Here is a 21,281-nt window from a genome sequence, read left to right as displayed (position 1 = left end):
ATTTGTACTCATGAGGATTTCATATCTTTTGTTAACATTACAAAATACTAAAAATTTCGTCCAATTCTTCTGCTTCCTTCCTATCCGTGTACTTTTCGTTTCCTGAAATTTTATTTAAGTACTCGTAGGGAAGTACATTATTATGGCAACATTTGTCATGCCTATGTAGTCCAATACATATATAAAGTTAATATTTTTTTTTTTTTTGTTAAATTATTATTATTTTTTTTTTTTTCAAATAATTAGCTTCTTTATTAAGTATCAAACCAGTACAGCAGGAAGAAAATAGTACTATAACAACACAGGTAATGGGTTATGTGTTTTTGTGTTTTGGCGAAACCTTGACACTTTAATCGCCTCAATGGTCTAGCTGGTAGGAGTCACCTAGCGAATCTGCTTCTATGGGTTAGCAACCTGTCGCTATATCGGCTCGTGTTTTAAATTATTTAAATTCAAAACTAAGTTTATATGCAATATCGCATTTAATGTTTTAAGACTCATACAGTTGAGTAATTTATTTTTATACCCGCTACCCATAGGGTAGAAGGATATTATAACTTTGTGCCGGCAGGAAATCAATGTAACAGGTAGAACGAGGCATCTCCGACCCTATAAAGTATATATATTCTTGATAAGCGTCAACAGCCGAGACGATATAGCCATGTCCGTCTGTCCGTATGAAACACTGGATCTCAGAGACTATAAGAGATAGAGCTATAATTTTTTTCGACAGCATTTGTTATGTTTGCACGCAGATCAAGTTTGTTTCAAATTTTTGCCACGCCACTTCCGCCCCCGCAAATCAAAAAAATCGAATAACAAGCGTAATAGTAAAGCTAGAATTTTGGTATATACAATAATAACTATAGTATTTATGATTCCTGAAAATTTGGTTGCGATTAGATAAAAATTGTCGAAGTTATTAAAGAAATATTTTTGTATGGGCAAAAACGCCTACTTACTAGGGGTATAATTTGCTTTGGCCAACAATCTGGTATATTTTGCCGTCTATGGTATATTTTGAATGCAGTACTATATCGATATACCAAATATACCATTTGGTATATTTTTTTAGTATTTTCAGCATATTTGGTATATTTTTTTATAAGAACACCCCAAAATATATTTTTAGTATTTTTGTAGTATAATTGGTATGTTTTGAGAATAATACCGCAAAATATATTGCTTTTATTCAAAATGGGTAGAGGGTATCTCACAGTCGAGCACACTCGACTGTAGCTTTCTTACTTGTTTTATATATTCATTTGTGAGAATATACGCTCAACTTCCGCGTTCGACCATGGCAGGGAAAAGATTTTGAGCGCAAAATCTGCTAAATCACTAAAAGAATTTTGGCTCAAGTACGAACCGTTGAGTTAAATACAACTTCAGATTTCGTTGTGAACTATTAATCGCAATTTTTGCAGTGAATGGCAAAAAGGGAATACAAAATAAAAAGGCTTTAAGTGAAGTATAAATGAAAAATTGCTAAAATAGCTAAAAAAAAAAAATAAAACGTTGCTAAATTTGTAGCTTATAGCATTTTCAAAAAAAAAGTTGCAAATTTTTTGAAAAGTTGCTAGATCTAGCAACTAAATTGCTAAACTGGCAGCACTGCATAGCCATCAAACCACACTCAGCGACGAGACGCTGTCGCACAGTGGGCGATTTGGTCTCGCTTGCGGCATTTAATTCAAATTTTCAAATTTAAAAAACCGTTAATATTTTTTCACATATCGATAGCAGATGCTTTGATTAGATTTTTAAAAGCTTTTAAAAAGCTCTACGATCAACTGATCATCAGCTGTGAACGGTCAAACACACGATATGATTTTGCAAAGAGCTCTAGAAAATTCTTTCTTTTTTCGCGCATTGATTTCGAGTTCCTCGGAAATTTACAATTTTTAGTGAATTTGTTAGAAGTTTGGTTTTTTATTATATTCAAGGTATGTATTTTTAAAAAAAATCAATGTTTGTGACCGGTCTATAAATGTGTAGCTCATAAAACGTAGAGGTAATTCAGTGTATTAACAACGAGTCCGGATTAGCGTACGCCTGTCTTTCGTGGAGTCGAACTTACTTTATTCAAGTGGATTCAGTCTAACTCTTTTATTAGCCGAAAGTGTGAATCAGTGGCGTCCAAAATGTGTAATATTAAATGCTAGTACTTGCTAGCCTTCAAACTATGGTACTTTTTAGACACAGTGTTAGTACTCAGAAGTCATCCCATTTTTTTTCCATCATCCCATCATTTTTTAGATAAAGTTTATATATGAAAAATGTTAATTGAAGTTCAAATAAAATAAAAGTACAACAAAATTTTAAATTAAAAAAAAAATTTTTTTTTTAAATAAAATAAAAAATAAAAAAAAATTTAAAAAAAAATTTTTTTAACTTAAAAAATTCTATGATTTTTCTCTGATCAGTGAAAAAAACCGACTGAAGACATCTATTTTAGTTTAGAAGTTATTAATTAAATGCCGCTAGCGAGACCAAATCGCCCACTGTGTTTCGCCCCGCAATAACTGTACTTGTCAAAACTACAAAATGTAGACAAACAATCATAGCGCAAATAAAGGATGATGCAATCTAACATGCACACCAGTGATGCCAAAAGACAGATTGAAAAAATAAACAGGAAAAATAGGATGAAGATATTATAAAAAAGGATAGAAAAAGGGACAAAAAGGCAGCTTCGATTATTATATCTTCGTCATTATTGCTGTAGCCATGGAGCCAATTATTTGGAGATACTACATTTTTAATAAGGTTAGTGCACTTGGTTCTGTGCAATTTAACCTTCTTGGCGTCAAAATGTGTTTTTACTAATTCACTTAGGTGGCCCACCGGCTCAATAGCACAATGCTGGGCTATAAACATAGCTATCGCAGCTTCTTGGCGACAAGTTTCTGAAGAGTTGACCAGCTCGAAACAAATTTTACTTTGTTTCACTAAACTTGATGTATTTTGCGTATGTTATTTGTCGTCATGTGCACTCTTATTTGGTCAATTTTACAGTTAATACTGCATTTACAGTATTTGAATTATGCCTTGTTAATGTCTGAATTATGTCGGCTAATCCAATCTTTAAAATCGGGCTACAGTAGCCAACAGTCCCGAAACTTTTGCTTATACATTTTTTTTTGGCATTTTTAATTTAATACAAATTTTGAAATTGTGTGTTCAGTACCGAAACAGAGAGTACAAGTAAACCGTAAATAGAGTTTTTCGATTAATTTTTTACCAAACTGTCGATATAAGTACGGCAGCCGCAAAAAGTTGCCACCTGTTTCAAATTTTACAGTTGATAAAAAATTTAAATTGGAGCGCGAAAGCAACTATTTTAGAAAAATAAAGAATTAATATTAGATTTAAAAAAAAGGATAGATTTCCGGATGAAAAATCTAAAAAAGGACAGATTTCAGGTATGAGGATGATTTTCAATTTTTTCCGGATGAAGCGTTAAAAACAGGACAGATTTGTCCGGAAAAGGACAAATTGGCATCACTGATGCACACTCTTAATTACGCAGTGTCAATGTGCCCACAATATGCTGCATTACTCCCTCTGCGACACATACATTATTAGATTCATATTTCCACTGCCAAAACTTATAATTGATCCGACCGTAAAAGGAGTGTATTGAATATGTTTGTGGTTGATACAATGCGCGACATATTTCTGCATTGGTGCTGTGCCCCATAGACTAAAAATATAAGGCGTGCAAACACATACCAAATTAAATATGTATGATTTAAAGAGAAAAGTAAACAATATTAAATTATTAACTTCTTAACTTATAAATACAAATACACACATACATACATACATATGTAGTTTTTCAAAATCCAACCACGACAGACGAACACAAAACAACACCACCAAAAGCAGAATGAGCAAAGATTCATCTTCGGCAACGTTAATACTCGTACATTTAATACTATACACACATCCGGAAATCTAATCAAAATACATAAAATAGATTAAGTCGCTAAAATCATTTTTACAAAAAAAAAAAAACGTTTACATTAAAGATAAAAATTACAATAAAGATTTAAAGTAAATATCTTAAACTTTAAAGTTGATTTTATATAATTAATTTCGGAGCACTGCAGCCTTCTCTTAGAAGTGCGATTTCCATATGAGAAGAAAATTACTGAGCGCTGCAGCGTTGCAAAAATAATCACGTGTTTATGAGATTAATGATAACTTTTATTTTTAGAAAGTCCCGTTAGATTTCTAGAAAAATCCGGTTTGCAATTGCGAAGCTTAGATAATTTGTTTATCAAGCGTGCGCCGGTATTGTCTTTTAGTTGGTCATCGTTTTGCTATCGGAACGTTTTACTTCTTACTGCTGAAACAGTTGATTTGGGCTTTGGTCAGAAGTAAACAATGCGAAAAAATGCCTATGTCCAGTCTCCTGCGTGGATAGAACTCACATAAAGATGATTTTACACTGCATAGACGATTTATGCTTGCACTGAAAGCAATATATTTGCCTTTAGTTTTCTTCGCATATATATATTTGAAACTAACATTTAAAAAAAACAGTGGAACTGTAATCAGCTGTTTTCCACAAAAAAAGGGCATGCCAACTTTTTAACCGATTTCATTCCGGTGATTTCAACAGGTTAGGTTAGGTTAGGTGGGAACGGCTGCCTCTGTACGTGGCAAAGCATAGACCAGTGGAGGTCCGTAGCTGTACCGGTAGCTTATCTACGTCTCAGAAGTCGCGCAGTATGGATGCATTTTTGGCAAAAGCCAGCAGCATCCTAGGAGGTATCCGTGAAACGTCCCGAAGATCGTTGTGGCACGGCGAATTAAGGTATTTCAACCGGAGTCGGGATATCGCTGGGCATCTACAGAGAAGATGCTCGAGTGTTTCCTTAACTCCGGACTCGTGCATTTCCTGCACTGATCACTGTTCGTGATACCCAGCTTTACAGCATGGACAGCCGACAGACAGTGACCGGTTAAAATGCCTAGCATTAGCCTGCAGTCTTTCCTTGAAAGCTGCATGACGAAATTGGTTAAGTTTTTGTTAGTAGAGGCACACATCAGCCTTGCAGTTTTGCACGAGTTGGCTAGCGTCCCACTGAAGTCTAGAGCGCACCTCAATTTCCCTGCCTAGAGTTCGCAGGGATATCGGAACATTGCACATGTTACCGACATCGAGCCCCACTCCCTCTTTGGCGAGAGAGTCTGCGATCTCGTTGCCCTGGTGGCTTGGGATCCAATAGATACGCACGACCGCAGATGCGTTCAGCGACTCTATTGCTCTTCTGCTGTCCAGGAAAACTTTGGACTTAACCACATCAGAGTATATTGATTTTATTGCAGCCTGGCTGTCAACAAAGATGTTAATTGAGTTATGATTACGCTGTAAACCCCGAGCCAATTCGGCAGCCTTGCCAATGGCAAAAACTTCCGCCTGGAAGATGCTGCAGTGGTCTGGGAGTTTATAGGAATGTTTGGAGACCGGGTCTGGGCAGTATACGGCCGCTCCGACACCATCATCCATCTTCGACCCGTCGGTGAAGAGGTTGAGGGCTTCGGGAATGCATAACCCTTCCCGCCAGCAGTCCGGTTCCAAGAATATTGATTTTATATGGTCAGTACTGGTAAGGGGGATAGTATAGTCCAAGTCTCTACTAGTCTCCCTACCAATGGCGCTGTGACATTAGCCTAGCAGACCCAGATTGCCTGTTGCGGCAATCCTTAGGGACGATTTTGCGGCTATGGATTGCGCGTATAGGTTCAACGGTTCGACGCCAGTTATTACCTCGAGGGCTTTAGTTGGCGTCGACCTAATAGCGCCTGTGATACACAGTAGCGCTTGACGCTGTGTCCTTTCCATGATGAATAGGTACGTCCTTTTTTCCGTGGCATGCCACTACACTATAACACCATAGGTGAGGATAGGGCGAACAACTGAGATGTATATCCACCGCATTAGATTAGGAGAGAGGCCCCAAGTGCAACTAAGCATCTTTTTCGCCATGTACAAGGCTCCGGTGGCCTTCTTCACCCTTTCTAACACGTTAAGCTTCCATGACAGTTTGCTGTCCAGAACCACACCTAGGTATTTTACTGCTAGGCTCGGCTTTAGCATGGTGCAGCCTATTTTTGGGGGGGACCACGCAGGTACCTTATACCTCTTCGTGAAGAGGATAAGGTCCGTTTTGTCCGCCCGGCTGATTCGGCCCATGCTTTAACTTCCCGTAAAGTAAGTTCCATTACGGAACTAAGGGTAGTTGGGCATTTCCCAGTTATCAAAATGCTTATGTCGTCGGCATAGGCAATTAACTTGGGGGCCCGTCTAGTGAATTTTTGAAGTAGGCTATTTACGACCAAATTCCAAAGGAGAGGCGAGAGAACCCCACCCTGGGGAGTGCCACATCGCACTACCTTTGTAATGGCCGCATCGTCCCACGTAGCCACCACCCGCCTGTCGCAAAGAAGGCGGTTGACCCACCTGTGGATCGCTGGTGCCGTGTTAACTGAGGTAAGGCCCTTCATAATAGCGTCAGTAGTAACGTTGTTGAAGGCGCCTGAAATGTCAAGAAATGCACCCAAGGCATATTCTTATTTCTTATTCCTTATTATATTTATATTCTGCTTTTTCAATGGAGGCTACTAGAGCATGGAGAGCTGTCTCAATGGACTTGCCCAACAGATGCATTGAGTTGCTTCTGATGTGCAAATCAAGTAGCTTTTCCAATGTTTTTAGCAGGAAAGAGGTTAGGCTGATAGGCCGGAAGTCATTTGGGAACACATGACTGCATTTGCCCACCTTGGGCAGGAAAATGACTTTCGAGGTCCTCCAAAGAGTGGGGATATGACCCCATGCGAGGCACGCCGAATAGATACCCGATAGCCACGGAACAATCGTGAGCTTGCTGGCTTGCAGCATTGCTGGCGAAAGTCCATCGAGACCGGGCGACCTGACCTTCGCAAAGGAGTCGATAGCCCAAATTATTTTATTAACTGTAATTGGACCGGCAGGGGGTCTCATAACTGGGAGACTAGGAAGGAGCCGCCAGTCACTGTTCTCCATTCCAATACATCCCGGGAAATGAGCTGAGAGCAGTGCTTCAAGAGTTTCAGCACTGCTCTCCATCCACACTCCATCGCCCGACTTGAGCAGACTAGGACTGGAAGCATGCTTGGACAGCAGCTTCCTCAGTCTGGAGGTGTCTTTGATGTTGTCCAGGTCAGAGCAAAAGGTTCTCCATGAAGACCTTTTGGATGATCGGTTCATCTTCTTGTAGGACTTTAGGACTGTACTCGTCCAAGACATATTCGTTGTCCGCCTTCTTAACAAGTTGAAACATGCTAGTAAGCTCCCCACTTAGCGATGAGAGATCTGGGTCCCACCAGGGTGGCTTTGATCTTCTCGTCGGTCTTGAGAGCCTACAAGATTGACGAAACGGAAAGTAGTCCTGCTGAGAGGACATTGACAGTTGTTTCTAGGTCCTGTACCGAGTTGATGTTACCCGGCGGACCAAGAGAATTGGAAACAAGGCTAGAGAATTTCGCCCAGTTCGTATTACGGGGATTTCTGAACGGCTGAGCCGCAGGTACCCTGTTAAAAGAAATAGTAAATTGAATGTACTTATGATCCGAGAAGGAGGGTCTATCCAGGACCCTCCACTTTTCTACATTGATACACTCAGTCGCAATCGTTAAGTCCAGCACATTACAAGAGGTGGGACCTACATAGGTAGATACTCACCTCTGTTGGCTAGTCGAAGCTTATAGTTAAGGATAAAATCAAGAACTGACTCACCCCTGTCATTAATGTCGGGACTTCCCCAGACGCTATGGTGGGCGTTGGGGTCCGTTTAGATAATAAGATGTTTTTTGGTGGAGCAGACCATGTCCACCAGCCTCCGCAGCTCGTCAGGTGGAGCTGGCATGTCGTGGGCCATGTAGCAGGATGCCAGCAGCAAACATCCCTCACGGCTCTCCAGCACCACCACGGTAAGATCGTCATTGCTGTAATTAGGTAGTAGATGAACTTTTAGCCCCTTTTTTACAAGGATGGCAGTTCTCGATCTACTTACCAATGTCGGGACGTACAGATCGTAATTAGGCGTCTTCAGCCCAGCAACCGTGTTGCCCGACGCTATCCACGGTTCTTGGACCAAAGCCGCGTAGGCGGACACTTCCTCCAGGGCAAGGAGTAGCTCCGCCGAAGCCGTTTTAGACTTATGGAGGTTGAGTTGCAGCACACTCATTAGAGGTTAATGGGGGGGCCCGTCTTCATGGACAGTTCCTCCCCCACCTCCTCCGTCTCATCTCTCAAGACCGAGATCTGCCTCAACCTCCCCTGACCTCAGCGTGTGTGTGTCCTTGTCGTTGGGATGACGTTTTTTGAGGCGAAGGTACACGCTCCCCTAAGCCCCACGCCATCTTCCCATTGCGTTTATATAGGAGATCCTCGGCCTCCTTATTGATCTGATTGATCACGTGCTGCCCACCACTGGGTAAAGGTTCATCAACCTTCAGCACGGACCAATCACTCGTCGGTATGGCCGGGTTCTGCTTTTTAAGCAGCTGAAGCGCCCGCTCTCCCTGAACAACTATTGGGAAAAGGACTTTCGCCTTCGGCATGGACGGAATATTATTCCTGTCCACCACGTCCAGCTTGGCCTTCCACAGCCCGTCCAGATTGGGTACGGTCGCTTGCAGCCACTGCAATGTTGGGTCGTCCTTGCATGTCAGGATCTTGACACCATTCATCCAGCCAGTGCCTTCGAATGTAGGCATTGGACTGTCTGGGACATTCTCCATCCTGACAAACAGTGCGTCGACCAGCTTACTATGGGTCAACCGCCACCGCTCTGCAGACATTTTCCCGTTAGGGTCCCCTCTGTCTATGAGAGCAACGGCGAGATGCCGCCTGGCAGTTTCAGCAACCGTTGCTCTCTGTCTCGTCTTGTTCGAGTCCGTGTTGGTGGAGCCAGGTGCTCGCAGCCTCTTGCTCACTGGGGCCCCTTGCTTGAGACTCTCAGCGGACCGTTGGCGCTTGCTTGATTTCAACAACTTTTTATGAAATTTTAGTATTTAATTAAGCAAATTAATTTAAAAAAAAACATATTTTACCCACCTTTAACAAATTTAATGCCATCCATTTCATTATACAAGTAATTTCGACTTTTTCATTTCATTAAAAGTACGGCAGCTTAGGCGATAACTCATGGTGATGGATTTATCGGTTGGTTACCAAAATGAAATTTGTTGTTTCGTTTTGAAAACGAAATCGAAAAGTGAACCGGAACACGGCTGAAAGACTCATATTTCGTAGTTCGAGTTGTATTTTTGTTTTTGTTGTGGTAATTTAGATCCGAAATTCGCTTTATTTTCTTATTTACTAGTTGACCCGGCGAACTTTGTTCCGCCCATATGACAATAAATAAGCAGATTATGTTTTTTTTTTATTATTTCATTCATTATTATTTCTGTATTTTAGTTCATAGGTTGTTCTTCACCTAAGTACCATGTGATAGACGACATTTATTATTTATTTATTATCAGGCGCAAAAGCAAACAACGCAGATGGTCTTCCGACCCGTGAACATGCCACGTGTAAATGACCATGGGAAAAACATGAATGTTCTAGATTTAAACCACAAACTTTTAACGATTGGCCTTCTGATTTGTTGATGGTCATGGCAAATGCAAGACGTATCGGAAATTGAATTATTTTAAATTCAATGGTATATCGGTTGGGATTATCGGGATCCTCGAAATAAGAACTTGAAACCTTGAAATTTTCCTATCATTATCGTAGCGTAAATTACATTGTATATCAATTTTCTAACCACCAAACGCGTACCGTTGCACAGTTTTGGTTGGTTTATGTTTCGAAGCACGATTACTACGGAGCCAACCTTTAGGCGTAAATTGTGCGGTGGTAAGCTAGGCACATCCAAAGAGTTTAAAAATTCAATTGGATAGTTGGTGGCTTCATCTTCATTTGTGACGCAGTCAATAGATTTGAATGAATGCATTGTTCCAATGATCTTATTTTGAATTATGTAATTCAGGTCATCTACATCTTTATTCATAGCCGCTAAAATTGCTCGCTCACCCAACCATTCATAATTTTAATTATTTATTTTTATTTTATTTTTTTTTTTCATTATTTAAGATTCGATCGTCTTGCTCGCGGCATTGCTGACTATAAAATAAATGTAAATGTATAAATACATAATATCGGACATAAATGTATGATACGTTACACTCACAGCCTACTTACTGTTATTCATTATTATAAGCGCAGCCATTTCGGTGGAGTATAATTCGCGCTGTCGAACGGGATAAAAAGTATCTTATATGCCCGTCTCCTGGCTCTAAGCTACCTCCTTACCAATTTTCACTCAAATCCGTTCTTGATTTATAAGTGATCTAACATAACACGACTTCCTTTTATATATATAGATTTCCTCTCTTTTTATACCCGCTACCCATAGGGTAGAAGGGTATTATAACTTTGTGCCGACAGGAAATGTATGTAACACTTAGAAGGAGGCATCTCCGACACTATAAAGTACATATATTCTTATATATTCTTGATCAGCGTCAACACAGCCGAGACGATCTAGCCATGTCCGTCTGTGTGTATGTCCGTATGAACACCAAGATCTCAGAGACTATAAGATATAGAGCTATAATTTTCCGACAGCATTTGTTATGTTTGCACGCAGATCAAGTTTGTTTCAAATTTTTGCCACGCCCACTTCCGCCCCCGCAAATCAAAAAAATCGAATAACAAGCGTAATTTTAAAGCTAGAGTAGCGAATTTTAGTATATACAATAATAACTATAGTAGTTATGATCCCTGATTGAATTTAGTTGCGATCAGATAAAAATTGTCAAAATAATTAAAGAAATACTTTGGTATGGGCAAAAACGCCTACTTACTAGGGGTCTTAGTTGCTTTGGCTGACAATCTGGTATATTGCACCGTCGATGGTATACTTTGAATGTGGTACTACATCGATATACCGCATATACCATTTGGTATATTTTCGGTATTTTTGCAATATATTTGGTATATTTTGAGAATAATACCGCAAAATATATTGCTTTTATTCAAAATGGGTAGCTTGTATCTCACAGACGAGTACACTCGACTGTAGCTTTCTTACTTGTTCTATTACAGTCCTAGATCTAGGTTTTCATTTGCATGGAGAGACTAACATGGTTATATCGTCTCGGCTTATGACGTTTATGTATTCATACATATATATTTATTTTTGACACAATGTTATAATACCCTTATACCCTCTGGGTAGCGGGTCTACAATGGTTTACTTAATACAATGTAGTGATTAAATTAAATATTTATTTATATATGATTAAGTAATCAATTTTAACTTTTTATAATTTATAATAGGCCTGCATATTAATGAACAACATTCAACAGTTAAGAGTTCAATTAGAAAAAAATGTTTGAGTCAATGGGCGGTGATAAGTTAGAAGAGGATGCCGCCAACATTCTTAAAGAACTGCAACAGAACTTAAATTTGGCACTTGACGAATTAGCTTCGCAATTTGCAATAAGGTAAGAGTCGTTTCTTATTTTTCAGCATTTTATTTTTCACTAGCATATAAAATAAAAATAAAGGATCTTAACAATAATAACCCATATTATACAAAATTCTATTTTAATTACAAAATAAAAATTATGTTTAATATTTATTAATTCGATCAAAAAATAATGACTTTTGGAAGTTGTTGAGATCATTCGCATTCAAAAAAAAAAAATATTACAAATATTAAGCCGATAATTTTTAATTTAAATTTTAGCTTAGTCGCATAGCAAAACTTTATTTATATTAAATTGTTCACATATAATAACATATTTGAAAAACACAAATTTTAAATATTTGCTTATAACGATTACAAGAAGAGTCTATATCCCATACTAACATAAAAAATGTTCCAAAAATAAATTGCGTAAAGACAACCTTGAAAAGACAGAAAAAGGGCAAATCTAGTGGAAACGCTGCGTTATTTCTAACACCAATATTTATTAAATTATGTATTTAACTTTATTTGGTTTATTAATAGAGCACTACATTCAAAATATACCATAGAGTACTAGACCTACCAAATTATCAGCTAAAGCAGCTGTATTACATTTTTGTATTTTTTTGCCATACAAAAGTATTTTTTTAAATAAACTTCCACAATTGTCATATGATTGCATATTTCTGTAATGTTCTGCTAAAAGTATTCCTTAAATAAATCATAAATAAAAGTATTCTTATCAAAAGTATTTCTTAAATAAATGTATACAATTGTTATCTGATTGCATACAAATTTGCAGGAATCATAAATACAATTTGTAGGATGGAAGTGAAAGAAATTGAAAACAAACTTAAGGTCACTAATAAGAACGCTAACACTATTACCATATATACTTTTAGCTTGGAGCCACGCATAACCCAGTCGGTTCGAGAACTGGGTGACATGTTGCTATCAATTAAGGGTGGTGGCGGTAATATCGCTCCCGGAAATCAGGCGGCACAAAGGAATGCTGTTGCCGTCGAGGCAGATGATGTGCTTCGACCACTAATGGATCTTCTTGATGGATCGTTAACATTGTATGCCCAGTCCTGTGAAAAGACGGTGCTTAAACGTTTACTGAAAGAACTATGGAAGATAGTTATGCGAATTTTGGAAAAGACAATTGTACTACCCCCAATGACTGACAAAACTGTAAGTTTTAATAATTTAAAATATAAAGATCTAAAACGAGGAAATTTATGTGTAAACGATACTTAATAATTCTACAGTATAATTGACTGGAGAACCCAGATGCCTTTCGGGGAGGGTAATGTCTCCTAAGAGAGGCCTTCCAATGAATTGATTTCTGCTACTGAGAAGCGCGAGATAGTCCAAGGTTTTTCAGACTTACAGCCAGCTGTAAGCATCTCGACCTAAATACCATCTCCACGTAAAAAACACATTAATGACGGATAACTGGGTCACTGGAGTAGTTACCCGCGCCCGTGTCTTCCTTTGTCTTCAACCCATCTCTTTAGATTGATAATATGTTCAATCTGAATGAACACAACCAGTTCTGTCCTATGTGGGTTGGCCAAAACTGTTACGTTCTGTTCGTCATAGAGCTAAAAGTCACTAATTGCCGATCACCAAGTGATTAGGACCACATCGTCTGTCCCCTACAAACATTATTTTCATTATTTATAATAAGATTTCACTGAGGGGTAGTAACCACTTTTATTCCCATTTTTGCGACTTAAGTGAGCGCAAGTGGGGGTGTCAAAAATCTAAGTAGGCATAAGAGGATTATAATAATACCAAAACATTTAAAAATTTAAAATTTTTTTTTAGTTGAGTACCAGCGACCAAAGTATTCTTATTTATTTCTATTAATATTTAATATTTATAATTACCAAATAGATGATGTTCAAGCACTTGACCGACAATGCAAAAAATTTGGCATCAAATGCAAAAATTGAAGATATGGGCCGACTATTTAAATCGCATATGGCTGGAAAACCAGACGTAAAGAGTGCCCTCAGTGGTGTTATGGATATTTCAAAAGAAGTTGAAAAGAATTTATCTCCAAAACAATGTGCTGTTCTTGATGTTGCTTTAGACACCATAAAACAATACTTCCATGCTGGGGGCAATGGACTGAAAAAGACGTTTCTTGAAAAGTCATCAGAGCTGCAAAGCTTACGATATGCACTTAGCTTGTATACTCAAATGACAGATACGTTAATTAAAACATTCATTTCAAGCCAGGTGAATGAAGGTAAGCACAATTAAAAATAATAACTGTATCAACTGCAATCTTCACAGCTAAGGTATACTTTTTATATTAAAAATATAGTTGATCCTGAAAATGCAGATGAAAGTGTTGGTGAAATTTCTGTACAAATCGACCTATTTTCTCATCCTGGCACCGGCGAACATAAAGTGAACGTTAAAGGTATATTTACAAATTTTAATATTTCTATTTCAACTAAGCTAACCAATATAGAAACCCTGATAAGAGATGGTCCCTGTCTGCTGGATTTGGTTACGTAGCAAGAGGCCAACTCAAACGCAAAATTAATGAACAAACCCTAGTCCTGAGAGCTTGAAGAAATTTAGAACTACAAACAAATAATAGATAATTTTTTCAGACCTACAAATTTTTTTTTACAAAAGCGATTTGTTTGTTTGGCTAATTCACTGCAAAACAGAAAAAACAGCAAACGTTGTGAGAAGCTTGATAATTATTTAAGTGTAAAAAACCTTCATTGCTGCAAACACTCGAGTACCGAACTGTACTGTTATTAGAGCTAATAGTCTGAAATAAGTGTAAAAGCTAAATTATACTTTAATTAGATGTACCATACCTTTATCTTCATAAAACTCTATCAAATTGCTAGATCTAAATATATAGTATGTAGGTTTTCATACCGATGATAGACAGACGAAGCTTACCACTAGAATATGAAGACTCATAATTTTTGATTGAATGTTGAAACAGCAGTGCATTATTATTTAAATATTTTGATTAATATTTCGCAAATATGTTGAAATATATCATATTTAGTATATATGAAGTTATATATTAGAAATATACCATAGATGACAAAATATATGCGATTATCAGTCAAAGCAGCTAATACTTTATTGCAGCGGTCTGTACCAAAACTTTAGCTTCAAAATCGCGGTTTGTTTTCCGAGTTTTGTCAATTTTCGGAGAAGAATAATATTAGTGAAGACTAGACTATTTTGCGTTTAAATTAATAATATTTATTATTTAGAAGTCCGTTTGGATATCGATAAATTATCGTTGGAATTAATTAATTTTGGTCAACGGCACTAGCGTGGGAACGCTGATTTAGCGCCTAGTGCCTGGTGCATGCCCCAAACACTCGGCGACTACTGATTTGAAGAATTGCATCCGGTTTTTTTGAGTTCCATGCTAACTTATACATACTTTATGGGGTCGGAGATGGCTCATTCTGCCTGTTACATATGTGCATTTCCTACCACCACAAGGTTATAATACCCTTCTACCCTTATAGGTAGCAGTCTTTTTTCATATTCCAATAAGTTGTATACATTTCTAACACTGTCACGTACAAGGACTTGCCATATAATACCACTAACCTAAGAATACATAGATATGCCAAACAGCCACAATATTGGTTTCTTTGAAAACTGAATTATTTCCACCCAAGCCATAACAATCCTCATTAAGCAGAAAAGATTAAAAAAAATGTAAGCCGCATGTAAACACACAGTATCGGAATATATTTGTGTGTTTACATAAACTCGTACTTACAAAATGCCAGGCTAACAAACTATCAACAGAACCAACGTAGTCCTTGGACACTAAATTGCAAAAATCTATGACTTGAGCATTTGGAGTCGTCTTCGTTCTATAGATATTCGCCGCTGAATATCAAAATTGTGAAGTCTAGTGTTGCAAATCTTTTATTGTTGTACTGTGTACTTGAAATTATGAAAACAAAAAGAGTACCGGTAGTAAGGGACTGGGCACGTTTTCTCTACGTAATATATTTATTGGGTCTGTAACTCAATTCGTGTGGTTTGCTAAGAGGTGGCGCCGTGTGACTATTCTATCATGGTTTCAATATTCCAGACATGCTCTGGAAAACCAATGTTATTGTCCATCTGTTTCAATATATGTAATTCATTTGAAGCGTAAACAACATTATTTTTGATACACTCAAATATGTCGAAAGTTTGGGCCTGGAAAAGTGTTTTTGCGGGGAGTTCTGCTTCATTACGGAACTTTATGGTGAACATGCTCTAGCTGAACGAACGTACCAAAAGTCGTTCGCAGGATTTAAAAGTGGTGATTTTGACTTGGAAGGAGCAGAACGTCCTGGGCAGCCATTTGTTGGGACTAGAAGGGTGTGCTGTATTATGAGCTGCTCAAATCGGGTGAAACTATCAACGGAGAACGCTACCGAACACAGCTAATCCATTTGAAAAGAGCAATAGCCGAAAAAGCCCGGAATATGCGACAGGTTACGATGCAATTATTTTCCATCATGACAAAGCGCGGCCCCATGTTGCCATTCCGGTTAAAAACTATTTGAAATCAATGGGTGGGAAGTGTTACCCCCCGCCTTATAGCCCAGACGTTAAAAGTTTGAAAAAACCGCACTAATTAAGTTATAGACATTATAGTGTTCTCTCTGGATTGTGTGAGTGACAATTTTGCTTCCATAAATTATTAGTGAGTGCTAGTATTGTTATGTTATACCCTGTTCTTATAATTCTCCTTCTTTTGATCCCTTTATTAATTCGCTACACTTTCTTTGTTGTCTCATCGGGAAAGTTATTGGTGACATTAACATTAGTGGAACAACTTGGCTGTCATATTCTTACTCCAGCGCTTTAAGTTCCTGTCATAAACACAATTTTCTTGATGATGTATATCTTGATTGGGATATCATTATGCCAAATAAATGTTATCCCAAATAAATTATGTAGAATGCTTGATCTCATCTTTGTTCTTGTTAGTCAGTCTTATATGGCTTCCGTTCCAAACCTTTATAAGCAGAGTGGTAAGTCCACCTTCATTAAGGTCAGAACGCGTGCGTCAGTTTAATAAAACTAACTTTACTAAGCTGTCCATGCTCCTAGCGAATACGTACTGAACGCATATAGAGAGCGCAATAAATGTGTTTTATAAAAAAATAAATTTGGTTTTTTGACAGTTGCGTCGCGTAAACCAAGTTACAGAACCCTGTTTGGTTTACACGGGATTTAGCAAACATTAAAGTTAAGGAAATTTATGGTTATGTGGTACGCTCCTCAGTCGGGTCCGCGTCTTGGGTCCACGCGGAACAAGTCTTTGTTTGGTGTCGTTGGGCCATTTGATGGTGCAGTACGTTAGAACGCCAAGCTGCAAAAAATAAAAATAAAAATAGGGAACTGTGGTCCGGATGAACCATTTACATACTCATCAATTAAAGGTATAGGTATAGGTAGGACCGGCTGCCCCTGTTCGGGACAAAGCATAGACCAGTGGAGGTCCCTAGCTGTACCGGTGGAGCGTATCTTCGTCTCAGAAGTCGCACAGTATGGATGCATTTATGACAAAAACCAGCAGCATCCTAGGTGGTAGCCGTGAAACGTCACGAAGATCGTTGTGGCACGGCAAATTGAGCTATTTAAGCCGGAGTCCGGATAACGCTGGGCATCTAAAGAGAAGATACTCAAGTGTTTCCTTAACTCCGGACTCGTGCATTTCCTGCACTGATCACTGTTCGTGATACCCAGCTTTACAGCATGGACAGCCGATAGACAGTGACCAGTTAAAATGCCTAGCATTAGCGTGCAGTGTTTCCTTGAATGCTGCATGACGAATTTGGTTACGTTATTGTTTATTGAAGCACCCCTCTGAAGTCTAGAGCGCACTTCAATTTCAGGGCCTAGCGTTCGCAGGGATATCGGAACATTGCACATGTTACCGACTTCGAGCCCAACCCCCTCTTTGGCGAGAGTGCCTGCGATCTCCTTGCCATCGATGCCCTGGTGGCTTTGGATCCAATAGATACGCACGACCGCAGATGCGTTCAGCGACTCTATTGCTCTCCTGCTGTCCAGGACAACGTTGGAGTTGACCACATCAGAGTGCATTGATCTTATTGCAGCCTGATTGCCAACAAAGATATTAATCGAATTGTGATTGTCATGTGAACCCCGAACCACTTCTGCAGCTTTTCCAATGGCATCTTCCTTGAAGATGCTGCAATGGTCAGGGAGTTTATAGGTGTGTTTGGAGACCGGGTCTGGGCAGTATACGGCCGCACCGACCCCTTCATATATCTTCGACGCGTCGGTGAAAAGGTTGAGTGCTTCGGGAATGCATAACCCTTCTCGCCAGCAGTCCGGTTCCAAGTATATTGTGTTTATGTGGTCAGTACTGGTAAGGAGGATAGTATAGTCCAAGTCTGTAGTAGTCTCTCTACCAATGGCGCTGTGACCATAGCCAGTAGCGCTTGACGCTGTGTCCTTTCCATGTTGGATAGGTACGGCCTTTTTTCCGTGGCCTGCCATCACACTAGAATACTATAGGTGAGGATAGGGCGACCAACAAAGCTGTATATCCACCGCATAAGATTAGGAGAGAGGCCCCAAGTGCAACTAAGCATTTTTTTCGCTATGTACAAGACTCCGGTGGCCTTCAGGCCTTAGGCAGGAAAATGACTTTAGAGGTCCCCCAAGAAATGAGGATATGACACCACGCGAGGCACACCGTGTAAATTTCCGATAACTATGGAACAATCGGAAATTTGCTGGCTTGCAGCATCGCTGGTAAAAGTCCATCGAGACCTGGCGACCTTACCTTTGCAAAGAAGTCGATACCCCAAATAATTTTGATTGTAGTGATTAGACCGGCAGGGAGTCTCATAACTGGGAGACTAGGAAAGAGCTGCCAGTCATTGTTCTATGTTCCAATACATCCCAGGAAATGAGCTAAGAGCAGTGCTTCAAGAGTTTCAGCACTGCTCTCCGTCCACACTCCATCGCCCGACTTGAGCAAACAGGGACTGGAAGCCTGCTTGGACACCAGCTTCCTCAGTCTGGAGGTGTCTTTTATGTTGTCTAGGTCTGAGCAGAAGGATCTCCATGAGGACTTTTTAGATGAGCGGATCATCTTCTTGTAGGAGTTCAGGAGAGATTTGTACTCGTCGCAGACATAGAAGTTATCCGTCTTTTTAGCAAGTTGGAACATACTAGTGAGCTCGCTACGAAGCGATGAGAGATCTAGGTTTCAGCAAGGTGGCTTTGATCGTCTCGTCGGTCTGGAGAGCTTACAGGATCGGCGGAACGCAGATAGTAGCCCTTCTGAGAGGACATTAACTGATGTTTCTAGGTTCTGAGCCGTGTTGATTGTACTGGGTGGACCTAGGGAATTGGTAACGAGACTGGAGAATTTCACCCAGTTCCACTCCCCTACACGGGTGCATTCAGTCACGATGGTAAGTTCCTGCACGTTACGAGAGGTGGGACCTATATAAGTAGATTCCTCACTTCTAGGCTAGGCTTAGCTTATTGTTAAGGATAAAATGAAGTTATGACTCACCCCTTTCGTTGATATCGAGACTTCTCCAAACGCTATATTGAGCGTTGGCGTCCGTGCCGATTATAAGTTGCTTTTTGGAGGAGCAGACCATGTCCACCAATCACCGCAGATCTTCTGGTGGAGCAGGTTCGTCACGGACCATGTAGCAGGATGCTAGCAGCAAACATCCAACACAGCTCTCCAGCACCACCACGGTCAGATCGTCATTGCTAAAATTAGGTAGTAGATGAGCTTTTAACTCCTTCCTTACAAGGATGGCAGTTCTCAATCTACTTACCAATGTCGAGACGTATAAGTTGTAGTTGGGTGACTTCAGCCCTGCAACCGTGTTGCCCGACGCTATCCACGGTTCCTGGACCAAAGCCGCGTAGGCGGACCCTTCCTCTAGTGCGAGGAGGAGAAGCAGTTTTAGATTTGTGGAGGTTAAGCTGCAGCACACTCATTAGAGGTTTGCACACTCGCAGGGCCGTCTGCATGGACGGTTCCTCCCCCACCTCCTCCGCCAAGTTGAAGTGCAGAGTGGCGTCAGTCATGCTCTCTAGCCTGAAATCTGACTCTACCTCCCCTGACCTCAGCGTGTGAGTGTCCTTGTCGTTCGGATGAGGCGAAGGTACACGCTCCCTAAGCCCCACGCCATCTTCCCATTGCGCTATACAGCAGATCCTCGGCCTCCTTATTGATCTGTATGATCACGTGTTGCCCACCAATGGGTAAAGGTTCATCAACCTTCAGCACGGACCAATCACTCGTCGGAATGGCCAGGTTGTGCTTTTTAAGCAGCTGAAGCACCTGCTCGCCCTGCACAGCTATAGGGAACATGACCTCCGGCATGGACGGAATATTATTCCCGTCCACCACGCCCAGCTTGGACCCCTCCTATAGACGGGTTGGGTCGTTCTTGCATGAGAGGATCTTGACACCATTCATCCAGCCAGTGCCTTCGAAGGTAGGCATTGGATTGTCTGGGGCATTTTCCATCCTGACAAACAGTGCGTCGACCAGCTTGCTATGGGTCAACCGCCACCGCTCTGCAGACATTTTCCCGTTAGGGTCCCATCTGTCTATGAGAGCAACAGCGAGATGCCGCCCGGCAGTTTCTGCAACCGTTGCTCTCTGTCTTTGTCTGTTCGAGTCCGTTTGACTGGAGCCAGGTGCTCGCAGCCTCTTGCTCACTGGGTACCTTGCTTGGTACTCTCAGCGGACCGTTGGCGTTTGCTTGCCGTGGACTCCACCTTCTTGTTGGCAGGGCCGGTAGAACCGGCCTGCATCTTATTGCCTTTAGGGAGGGGGCTTATTCGGTTTTCACACATCCACGTGTTAGCCCAGGCAAGCCTCTCCTTATCCTTGACAGACAAGTTAGCTATGCCACTGAGCCTTGCGTGAATGCGGGTCGTCGCCTTATTGATGCTGGCGATAGGCCGAGGTGACTGAAGAAGACGACGATCCTCCTCCACCGTAGAGATTGACGCAGCGCTCTCTTGGTCCGAGTAGATTAAGACAACGGCACCCGCGCGAGTTACAGTCCAGTGACCGAGAAAGTCTCATTTGCGAGAAAATCCTGGAAGATGTTAGAAATACTAACAAATTAAACGACTGTGCTGTGTGGAGAACAGAATAAGACTGACTATTTTGTCAGTGACAATTTATTACAAAGTTGCATGGAGTAGGCTTGGAGTTGCCGGATCTGCGTTCTTCCATGTGGCCGGAGAGAGGGGCATGTTAACTCCTCCCTCCTCCTCTCCGGCCGGATCGGAGAAGGATGGCTCGGTGACGTGTTGTTGGTGTATGCCACGAACTCCGACGATATTTTGAATTTTACAATTATGTAAAAAAAAAAACATGTGTTGTAATATAAAGTGTGTTCTTAATGTTAACGTTGCATTTTGATTATTTATTAAATAGCAACTTATGGCTAAAGAGCTATCAATTATTAGTTTGTCGGTGTTAGGGTTTCTTGTTTCTTAACTGTTTTTCTAATTTTTTGTTTGTGTAGTTTGAGTTTATTCATTCGTTTATCATAATTTTTTATATTCTTGTTTTTGTGTATTTCACAAATTAATAGTAAATTTGCGTTAATGTAAGTTGATAAATGGAAACGATCCCGATGCCTTAACAGCGATTGTTGTACACATATACAGTCGTTAATTACACAACATCCATTTATTTTTGTAAA

General features: G+C 40.1%; 1 protein-coding gene across 1 annotated transcript in view; it reads left to right on the top strand.

Annotated features, from left to right (window-relative positions):
- Nucleotides 1-21,281, top strand: part of LOC132794972 (protein unc-13 homolog B) — a 74,646-nt gene that overhangs the window by 47,510 nt on the left and 5,855 nt on the right. The window contains 5 exon segments of the mRNA XM_060805329.1: nucleotides 11,405-11,452; nucleotides 11,454-11,572; nucleotides 12,441-12,732; nucleotides 13,441-13,798; nucleotides 13,877-13,975. Of these exon segments, the coding sequence (XP_060661312.1) occupies nucleotides 11,405-11,452; nucleotides 11,454-11,572; nucleotides 12,441-12,732; nucleotides 13,441-13,798; nucleotides 13,877-13,975 (916 nt within the window).

Source organism: Drosophila nasuta, chromosome 4 (assembly GCF_023558535.2).
Source record: "Drosophila nasuta strain 15112-1781.00 chromosome 4, ASM2355853v1, whole genome shotgun sequence".
Lineage (NCBI taxonomy): Eukaryota > Metazoa > Arthropoda > Insecta > Diptera > Drosophilidae > Drosophila > Drosophila nasuta.
Note: the sequence above shows the minus strand (reverse complement) of the source record. Positions and strands in the feature narration are given on the sequence as shown.